This window comes from Pagrus pagrus (genome assembly GCF_965226575.1).
Source record: "Pagrus pagrus genome assembly, chromosome: 24".
NCBI lineage: Eukaryota > Metazoa > Chordata > Actinopteri > Spariformes > Sparidae > Pagrus > Pagrus pagrus.
In genome coordinates this window covers 18,409,470-18,419,780 of record NC_140206.1, presented here as the reverse complement: position 1 = coordinate 18,419,780, position 10,311 = coordinate 18,409,470, and the positions used below count along the sequence as shown (strand labels likewise).

The following is a 10,311-nucleotide window of genomic DNA, read 5'->3' as shown; positions in this document are numbered from 1 at the left end:
GGGGGCCATGGGCCAAACACATTCAAACAGCAGTTCAGCAGCACAGAAATGCTGTTGCAAGGTTTAAGTCCTGCTTTGGAAATTATGAACTGAAATACAGTTCTAATATTAGCATCAAAACATACATGAAGTTAAAACACACATTCATTATGCTGAATGGCCAATTTCAGAATAATGTACACTGGATTATGATCATTTGTACATAATGTATCATTTTGTTTCAGCTGGTTAACGTGGGGCCAATTTCACTTTATATGCTGCTGTGTAGCTTTATCTGTATGTCTATTATCCGAGTCTGTACAGTAGTGACTGAATGCATTCAATAAAAAAAATTAAATGGAGATGTGTTATGTGTTCTGTTGCTTTACAATGTAAAACACCTCAACATAAGTACAAGTAAGTGCATTTAGTCAGCGACATGTCCCTGCTTGCACCATGTCCAATAGCTACAACTGCACTTTGCACAAACTGAATTTGTCTCTGATGGACTTCAATAATGCAAATAAGATTCATTTTTATTACCAAGTACTAAACATTACATTTAACACATTGACAATAAATTTAGGTGGTTTTTTTTGAACAAATATTTATTTATTGGTGATATAGAATTGGAATGACATTCTCAAGTTTTGACTTTTGTTCAGGGTCAGAATTGTTTTCTTTATAAACTTTAAATAAAAGTGATGATTAAAAAACATAAAACAAATTATCCACAATATGCTGCTCTGTGAAGACCTATGTGAAGATCACATCCCACAAAACCTGGTTTCTCCATGTAACTTCTCACTTGACATTTTTAACATCGTCAGGCCTTAGACAAACTATTTTTCCTTCAAACAAAAACATTGTGATAAACTACAACAAGCTGAACATATGAAAAGAAAAATAACTCAGGCTAATTCTGTGTGGCTGAGCGGCTCAAATATTCTCCTTAATCCCAGTCGTCATCATCAGCTGCAGCCTGAGCAGCCGGCTGGCTCTGCGCACCGTTTTCTTGGAAAGATCCTCCCTGTGGACCATGAGGACACAATGAAGACAGGTAGCTAGACTCAAATCACAGTTTCCGGGGGGGGGGGGGGGACAACAAGCTACTATAAAAAAGTCAGAAAAGTCCAGCCAGTTACCTTCCTGGTGTCTGTAGAGGCAAAGGTCTTCCCGGAGGGGTTGAAGCTTGAGCTACCCGGGCCGCTAAATGCAGACTCCTCCAACCATGAGGGCACTTCCTGCTGGGCCTGCCAATCCCAGTCAACATAGGAAAACAATGAAGGCCAATACTGACTGTGCATTCAATTCAGTCCTCGTGACAGACAATGCCTACACTTTAAATGACCAAACCAAAGAATGTTTTCTCAGGGGAAATACCTCATGCAGCTGAGTGTGTGCATACTGAGCTTTAATAATGTATTTATTGTTTAAAAAGTTCAGAGTGAATCATGATTATAAAGTTGTGATATCCGATGTCTTTCTCAAGCAGAAAGCTATCTTACCTTTGACAAGATTGTTACCAGGGGGCGAGCCAACTGGCCATCAGCTTCTGGATCATAGAAAGCCACCGCCCTTCCAGTGTTACCACAACGGCCGGTTCTCCCAATACGGTGAACATATTCGTCAATGTCTTTGGGGAGGTCAAAGTTCACCACATGCTGTACATCAGGAATATCCAGTCCACGGGCAGCTACAGAGGTTGCCACCATGACTGGACATTTGCCAGAGCGAAAGTCTGCCAGAGCCAGCTCTCGCTCCCGCTGCTCACGGTCACTGTCAGACAAAACAACACGTCACTATCTGCATTGAAATTAATTAAACTATAGAATTCCAGACACATCACTTACCCATGAATGCTGGTAGTTGGGACCTTCTCTTGGCACAAGTATGTAGCAATAAAATCAGCTTGCCTCTTGGTCTCAACAAACACCATGGTACGCTCCGTTCCTGCAACAAGCACCAGTCATCAAAATTAGGGGTGTAACGAGCTCGATTGTAAGTCGGAAATCGATCTAAATGACGGACCCGACCTTTGAAAACAAAGGTGGAATCGAGGATTTATCTGAAATCACCGGTGTGGAAATATTTTGCGCTCCCGGTGAGTTATGTCAGTAACGTTCGCGATGTCGACAAGAAAACCACAGTATGAAAGCTATGTTTTGCACATGTAGCATACATATCCACAGGCAACATGACAAATATGGCAGGACATCTCCGCAGGCATCATAAAGACTTTAGACTAGATCTCAATCACAACACATAACTATCCATAAGATTATAAACAGTCGGCGGATACATGTTTAGATTTACAGGAGGAAACACGTTGAAGAAAAATACAGAGGTCAACGTCATGATGTGTACCGTCATGCCTCGTCACGTTCCAGTGCTGGCGAGCTGTATGAATTGACACACTGGTGCGGCTTTACACTCGGCGCTGCTTGGTTCAGTGTAAACCCAAAAAAAAAAATAACAGCTGGACAAAAGGTGAGCCTTCGCTGTAGAGATAATGCGGAGCCTCTATGTGAAAAGGGCGTGTGTGTGTGTGTGTGTGTGTGTGTGTGTGTGTGTGTGTGTGTGTGTGAGTGAGGGATAGAGAGGTACCTGTTGTTTTGAGGATGTCAAGGAGCTGCTCCCTCTTCGAGAACTTGGTGACTTGGACAAATTTCTGCTCCACATCATTGCAGGCTGCGCCCACCACACCCACAGCCAGGAACAAATAGTCAGTCTTGAGAAAGTCAGCCCCCATCCTGTAAAAAGATGCTTCCATATTTATACATGCCAAGCTCCTTTGTGGCACAGTTCATCAACAATGCTCATCAACATTAGGTAGATTAAGCAGCAGACCTTTGGATGTCATCAGGGTAAGTAGCGCTGAACATCAGAGTCTGACGGTTCTCTTTGGATGGCATTCCCGGGGAACCCACCAAGCGGCGCATGGCAGGCTCAAAACCCATATCCAACATCCGGTCAGCCTCATCCAGCACCAAGTACCGCAGCTTACTCAGCCCAACCTAGAGCACACCATATAGTCACATATTTTAGCCTTTAACTGTTTAACTCTGATGTAAACATCAAGTGACTGATGATCAGACGTACCTTTCCTCTTTCAATCACATCCATTAGTCTCCCTGGAGTTCCACAAAGAACATTGCATCCCTTACAGAGTTCTCTGATTTGATATCCAGTGCTGACTCCACCATACACTACTACTGGACGCACACATGTCCTACAACAGTTAGAGGAATAAAAAATGAGGCCAGGAGAAATCTCTGGAATTTCATACATGGCATCTGTACTATGTATTGTGTATTTAACCTCTTGCAGGGTAGTTAATGGGTTAAATGACTCTTTGTCAATGTCTCAGTTTAAACATACCCATAGGCGAACTTCCTGGCCTCCAGGTAAATCTGGTTGATGAGCTCTCTGGTAGGGGCAACAATGATGGCTTCAGGTTCCTGCAGCTCACTGAAGGAACTGGCTGCCACACCGTCTGCCATCAGCTGCTGCAGAATAGGGAGCAGGAATGCAGCCTGGAGGGAGGAAGGTACAGTTAATCTCTGTCCACAAGCAAACTTACAGGTCACTTGTTGATTCTCTCTCATCTCACCGTTTTACCAGATCCAGTCTGGGCACAGGCCATGAGATCTCTGCCAGCTGAGATGATTGGGATGCCATGCTTCTGCACAGGGGTTGGCTTCACATATCCAGACTTGCTGACAGTTTTTCTCAGGGACTCACACAATCCTGCCTCATCAAAAGTCTAAAGGAAAAGAGTTGAACTGCTGACTCGGCAGGCCATCCATCACTTATAAATCAGCTAAAATAGACACCAACTTCAAATTAACATTTGTTGACATAAAATGGTTTGAATTGCACCCTAGCCATGCTATTTACATGAGGGCATTGACTCAGTCTACAGGTCTTATTGTTGGAGACATCCCAGTGAGGTGAGCTTGTCAGGCAACACTTAAAAGTTTGACAATCCACCATCCATCCCCAATAATTTTGAAAATAAGTTTATTCAATCAATTAGAGTTCAGTCGTATTCTGCTGAGGATGGTGACAGTGTGTTGAGTTGTGTGACTTTATGCTTCTTTAAATCTGCTGCCATTTCATTTCTTTCAATTGACATTTCTCTGTCCACACAAGCCACAGCCTGAGCAGTCTGCTGTAATGCGAGAACTAGAACTTGGAGCCATTTTTATCCAAGTTTGTATCATTACTCAATTGATTATCAAGTGTGTATATAAAATGCCCATCCATCACCACTTACCCAAGCCTCTAATTGCTTGCTTTGTAACATGAACCACCTGCTACAAACAAAGTGACCAGAAACAGTTTTTTCATCTAATTTATTTATTCACTTAATTCATGACTTCTTACCATGATGGCCTGCGGTGGATTGGTTCCACTGACATCCACCAGGATGTCATCATACTTGTCAAAGTTGATCCCTGTCTCATAGTGGGCAAAAATGGACTCTTCATCTTCAGGGAGGGTTGGGGGAACATACGTGACCGCTGGTCCTGCAGGAAGGAACAGAAAATGTTCGTGTTGCAAGAATGAAAGCAGTTTCATTACATTGCAGTACTGCTAATTTTATTTACATTCAACAGTTCAGTAACTTACTTTCATTCTCGCCTGCATCCTTATTTTCTTTATCTTCCCCTGTATCAGACACAAATGTCAACCACATTGGTGAAATGTTTCAAATCCCAACTGAATGACTAAAATCATTAAGAAAAAGAAAAAAAACAAACAAAAAACAGGAGCTATATACACTAACGTTGAGTAAAGACCTCCTCATCTTTTCCACGATAGCCTGCAACGACACACTCGACATTAACACACATGAAATAATGAGTCTTCCGAAAATGTTAAATGAATGCTATTTTACCTCCTCCAAAGCCTCCTCTACCACCCTCGCTACCACCTAAAACATGATCAAACATTAATGATTTACTCTTCACGTTCTAAATTAAAGGAATAGTTCACTCTAGAACGAAATTCAGTCATTATCGACTCACCCTCATGCTGATGAGAAGTCCAGTGTAGTTTCTTATTCCTCAAAGTGCAGCTGGAGACCCGCAGGGGTACCCTCCTGCAGCAAAAATCCATATAACGAGCGTCAATGGTGTCCGAGATGAAAAGGTCCATAAAACTACACAAAAACTTTGTAATATCCCTCCATACTGCTCGTCCGCTGCAATCAAAGTGTCCTGAAGTGGCGACATCCAGAGTTAGCTTGAAACAACGTCATTTAGTACATTTTTCTATCACTGTACTATATTTGCCTGGAGGCTTGCTCCTGCTTGCACGCAAGTCTCCCTCACAGCCGCTTGCACTACGGAAGCCGCGGCAGACAAGATCGACAGAACTCGCGATAGATACACACCGGTATTTACAGCCTGCTGTGAGTTTCAAAGTTTAAAAATCACTAGAGCAGGCAGATCCCTCTTGTGTTTGCATGTTGATCGGTCGCTCACAGCTGGATGTAAATACCGGTGTGTATCTATCGCGAGTTCTGTTGATCTTGTCTGGTGCGCCTTCCGTAGTGCAAGCGGCTGTGAGGGAGACTCGTGTGCCTCCAGGCAAATATAGTATAGTGACTGTTAAGGATAGAAAATGTACTAAATGACGTCGTTTCGAGTAAACTCTGGATGTCGCCACTTCAGGACACTTGGATTGCAGTGGACGAGCAGTATGGAGGAATATTACAAAGTTTTTGTGTAGTTTTATGGACCTTTTCGTCTCGGACACCATTGACGCTCGTTATATGGATTTTTGCTGCAGGAGGGTACCCCTGCGGGTCTCCAGCTGCACTTTGAGGAATAAGAAACTACACCGGACTTCTCATCAGCATGAGGGTGAGTGGATAATGACTGAATTTCATTCTAGAGTGAACTATTCCTTTAAGACTGGACTTCTTAAACAGCAATACATTTATTTGCATTTTGTACACAGAGCAAAAAGCTGTTCTGCTTTACTGCAATAGGATTAATTCAAGAAATACCGGATCTGAAACCTCCTCCTCTGCCTCCTCGACTTCCTCCCCTCGACCCTGTTCACAGAGATGGGCACAGATACATCAAGTAGTATCTTGTTACAACAAACTTGTAATAATTTGCTTTTGGCCCATGGCTCTCCAACAAGCTACTCAAATGTACCAAAATAAAAAATAGCATTCTGGTGTGAGAAAACGTATTTCATTAAAATTTAAGTAATTTAAAAGTAAATTGCATACAAATTGATATGCTTTAGCCATTTAGTAGTCTCAAAATGGTTCTGACCTGCACCCCTCTACATGAAAAAAGATGAGCTTTACTAATTTGGCTGCAAATTCAGGGCTGCATGCTGGATGGTTTCCATCAGTCAAAGCAACAATTTACTGACTGAATTAACTGCAACTTGAAATGCAGCTGGGGGAACTGGACAGTTGTGTTTTGATACAAATTACATCTCATCTTTTCTACACAGTAAAATAAAAATATATATATGTCCTTTAAACACACCGAGTGGAAATGCTACACATCTCATCCCATTTAGAAAACACCATTTTGGAATACAAAGATTCATATAAAAGTAGAAAAAGCATTTCCTTGGGGAAAATTACAACTTCAGGTGAATTACAGTCAAACTAGATCCAAAATGTGCTTTTCTATTAAGGAGTGTGCAAGAGTAAAAAAATAAACACCTACCATTTTCACGTGCTTCATCGCCATCTCCTGTAGGTTCAAGGTAGTTCACGTAAAGTCAATGTGTATAGGTCAGATACACTCAGAATAGTCCTGATTCCAGCTCTCAAAACCTAACATGTTAAAATCTTACCAGTGAATTCACTGCGAAATCCTCTGCCACGACCTGGTAACACACACAAGTTCATCCCATCAGTTGTAAGCATTCAATTTTATTACAAATCTACCTCCTGATCCCAATTTAAATGCATATATATTTTATTCACTTTTGATTGTTCAAAGTTTAATAGGTAACTGCATAATGATAACTACTCATGTATTCAGCCCACCTGTCTCATCCAGGAGGCTTTTGGTTTGAAAAGTTTCACAAGTCACCCTTCTGACCTACAAGGGACTAGAGTTTGATATCCAAAATAGGTTTTATGGGGAGTATTCCTTCATGTCTGAAACTTTTTGAGTAGAGAGACTGATAGGGAAATTCAGGGCTGCAAATAACCGCAAGTTCATTATTTTAAGTTTTGTGCTTATTCAACAGGTGTTTGATGAATTGGTCGTACTGTCAACCTAGTTATTGGCTTAAATACCAATATTAGAATGACAACCTACTTTTCTTACCTTTTACTAATAATTCCTTCATCCTTTGTTTACAGTTAGACATCAGAATCTGTCTGAATCAATCTAAGGTAATTTGATTGGAATTCTTTCATTGTGTTCAGCATCTACACATAAATAAAGATGACATCCAAGAACAATGACAACAAAGTGAACAAATAAAAGTTAATAGACAGGACTGTGGTTAAGACATTTGATACAAATCTGTATTTGTCTAAAATTTACTACCGACAAGCTTTTGTTCCACTTAAAATAAAATATTGGTCAGATAGCCTACACTGTGTACTATCACACCTCATACACTGACAGTGAAATCGGACGTGAAACAACATGTTTTCTATGCATGTGGATGGGTGAGTAATTCAGTCCATGTCTCACCTCTGCCTCCTCTACCTCTGAAACCTCCTCGTTCTCCACCTGCATTGCTCCAGTTATCCTGATCTATAAAACAAAAAATGGATTGTCAGTGGCACCAGGACAGAGACACTGCTAAATGACACCATTTAAGGATATACTGCAAGTTTTTACCATTTCCTTTCTCGTCAGCATCTACAAAACAAACGGCAGAGGAATCATGTTAGAGTCCTTCCACAATGCCCATGAAGATCAACTTCTTCCTAACTATGCACTAGTTTAAACTCCTACTTAGGGGTCTCATTTCAACTCCAAGCTACATCAGGTGAGTGTTGCCACAATACTAGAATTTATAACTGCCATACTATACCTTGAGAAATTTCTATGTTCGATACAAATTTGACAACACTGAGGGCATAAAACTTTTGACATACTTTAAAGATAATTATAACAAGGTTTTAGTACTGTGTGTTAAGAACAACAGCATCCAAGACATTTTGGGAGGAGCGGGGATATGTGGGCAATGCTGTGGTGTGTGTGTCAACTCGCTCAAACACTAGCTGGAATCAGCAGTTATTCAAGTGCTCTTTAGTCAGTAAACTGTCATATCACAAGGTGGAAAAAATGACATCCAACTGAAAGCAATTTTTTCAAACAGAATCTTGTCATTGATAAATGTTTAGTCACTCAACTATGAATCATTTCATTACTTGTACAATATGAGATCAATGACAACCTGAGGAAAAGGAGCCTTTAAATCCTCGTCCTCTGCCTCTTCCGCCACGACCTGGGGAGAAACAGAAAAACATCCTACATCAATGTCCTCTAGCTACGAGGTAGTCAGTCATTCTTTCCACACTTACCACGTCCGAATTCCGCACCGTCAGTATTCCAGGAGTGTCCTTGTGCACCTGAAAACAAGGTGTTCATTTCCAACAGTGCATCACCTTAACACAGTTACCCAATCATTCTAATTGCCTTATACCCACTCTAAAACAGGTGGTTTCAACAGATCATGCTAAAGGGCACGAGAATCAATTTCACACATTAAACATGGACAGAAAAGCTTTTAAATGTAGGGGCAAATCACTGGATAATGTACATGCACAGTATTATACATACCATTACTTGAGCTAGGAGTTCCCTGTAAAGAGGACAAATTGAAAACAGGTGTGACTGTGTGGCTCAGTGACAGGAACTAGAAATTAGCAAATGACTCGGCTTTGTTGGCGCTTTGACGAGACTAGCTTACCTCTTCTTCCCACTCGTCCATTTTGTTCCACCTGGGAGGAAAAAAAAGAAAAAACAATAGTCAACATTCTAATGTGAACAATTGCTTGCTACCTTATACTGTATGATGGGACGGGTGGTTACATGAACCTTACTGCAGAAGTTGCTCAAGTAATAAAATAATGTACACTTCTTTGAAAACTCATTCAAGTGTCATTGTACAAGGCACACTTTGTTTTTGTTCACAGATAGCACATTTAACCTTTCAAGAGACTTTTGACCAGCCATGAACACCTGCGTGAATGAGGACACGTGAACCACCGTCCACGTGCGGTGCGCATGGCTGCTTAGCTAGTTAAGTAAGCTAATGGTAGCTACAACATCAAATTTAAGAAGCGGGCGAAGTAGGTCGGACACGTCAAATCTGTAATTAATATAGGCGCCCGGTTGTTAGTGAGTGCTTAAATTACCCATGAAAAGTATTCGACCCTTACAACAAACTTTTGTCAAGTACAAAGCATTTCTTTGCTATCCAAGTGAGCCAAATTACTTTACGCGACGTTTAGCGAACGCTCAGCCAGGCAGACGCCACATAGAGAATGAACTTGATTGCTCACAGTTGCTTCGGTATGGCCACATTATTTCACTTGCAACTCACATAAAACTCGATATTTAACGTTATTAAGTTCGAGCATAGTGCTTGGAAAGACAACAATAACCTAGCTTAAGAAGGTGACGGCCACGGCGAACACCGGCCCGTGTTGCATAAGCACGCTTTCATGCTAGCCAAAATTAACTTCACGGTGACAGTTGAATAAAATGCGCAACAGACAAAAACGTCCGTTCTGCTCTATCAAAATGTTTTTCGTTGGTGGCATTGATAACATTACTTGCATAATGATACTGTGGACTATTAACTTACTTCTCTGGTTGAATTCAGCGGTTGATTCCGTCGTGGTTCAGCTATGCCTTGTCAAGACACTCAAGAGCCGTGTGCACTGCACTCTGCACACGAAGCAGCTCGCCAGGGTTGCCAGTTCCGCTAATTTCCCGCCCAGCTGGACTGCTTTTTTTGAAAATACAACTAAAGGTGGATTGATATGAATTTAGATTCAGATGGTGGAGGAAGGCCGGTCGCTTTTTCCTATTGCCTTGTCTGGCAACATTTCAAGGTCCAGTATTTCCATTTAAAGAACTACTTTGGAAAAATGAAAGAAAAAACAGCAACAGTACCAAACAACATGATATACCAAGCCCAAGATTCAAATGTCAAGCAAACTCAACCAACCACTCACCCTTCCACCTATAGGCAGCCTTAATGTTCAGTTAATTCAAATACTTTACCACAGTAATTTAACTGTAACACTCAAGTATATCAATTAGAAGGACAAGTGCAGAACAGGTAGGCTAAATTAACACATTTGACCAGACGGGT

General features: G+C 41.3%; 1 protein-coding gene across 4 annotated transcripts; it reads right to left on the bottom strand.

Annotated features, from left to right (window-relative positions):
- Nucleotides 1-494: 494 nt before the first annotated feature.
- ddx4 (DEAD (Asp-Glu-Ala-Asp) box polypeptide 4) lies at nucleotides 495-9,906 on the bottom strand. Of its 4 annotated transcripts, XM_084346804.1 has the most exons (23): nucleotides 9,799-9,906; nucleotides 8,899-8,929; nucleotides 8,769-8,790; nucleotides 8,510-8,557; nucleotides 8,383-8,433; nucleotides 7,821-7,841; nucleotides 7,671-7,733; nucleotides 6,814-6,846; nucleotides 6,684-6,710; nucleotides 5,999-6,046; nucleotides 4,883-4,918; nucleotides 4,772-4,807; nucleotides 4,615-4,653; nucleotides 4,369-4,511; nucleotides 3,593-3,745; nucleotides 3,361-3,515; nucleotides 3,082-3,211; nucleotides 2,830-2,996; nucleotides 2,587-2,732; nucleotides 1,833-1,932; nucleotides 1,488-1,758; nucleotides 1,125-1,232; nucleotides 495-1,009 (listed from the first exon to the last, which is right to left on the bottom strand). In XM_084346804.1, exons 2-23 carry the CDS (start codon nucleotides 8,917-8,919, stop codon nucleotides 932-934), a joined length of 1,896 nt encoding a protein of 631 aa, XP_084202930.1. In that variant the 5' UTR covers nucleotides 8,920-8,929; nucleotides 9,799-9,906; the 3' UTR covers nucleotides 495-931. The 4 variants fall into 4 exon arrangements, with proteins under 4 accessions (XP_084202930.1, XP_084202931.1, XP_084202932.1 ...); XM_084346805.1 differs by lacking the exon at nucleotides 4,883-4,918; XM_084346806.1 differs by lacking the exon at nucleotides 8,510-8,557.
- Nucleotides 9,907-10,311: the final 405 nt, after the last annotated feature.

What these genes read in the sequence shown, in the direction of transcription:
- ddx4 (XM_084346804.1), bottom strand. Translation starts at nt 8,919, where the DNA reads ATGGACGAGTGGGAAGAAGAG. An exon ending in GCCAGGAAGTTCGCCTATGG is followed by an intron (nt 3,212 to 3,360) that starts GTATGTTTAAAC and finishes TAACTGTTGTAG; the next exon opens with GACATGTGTGCGTCCAGTAG. An exon ending in TGACATCCTCAAAACAACAG is followed by an intron (nt 1,933 to 2,586) that starts GTACCTCTCTAT and finishes TGCTTGTTGCAG; the next exon opens with GAACGGAGCGTACCATGGTG.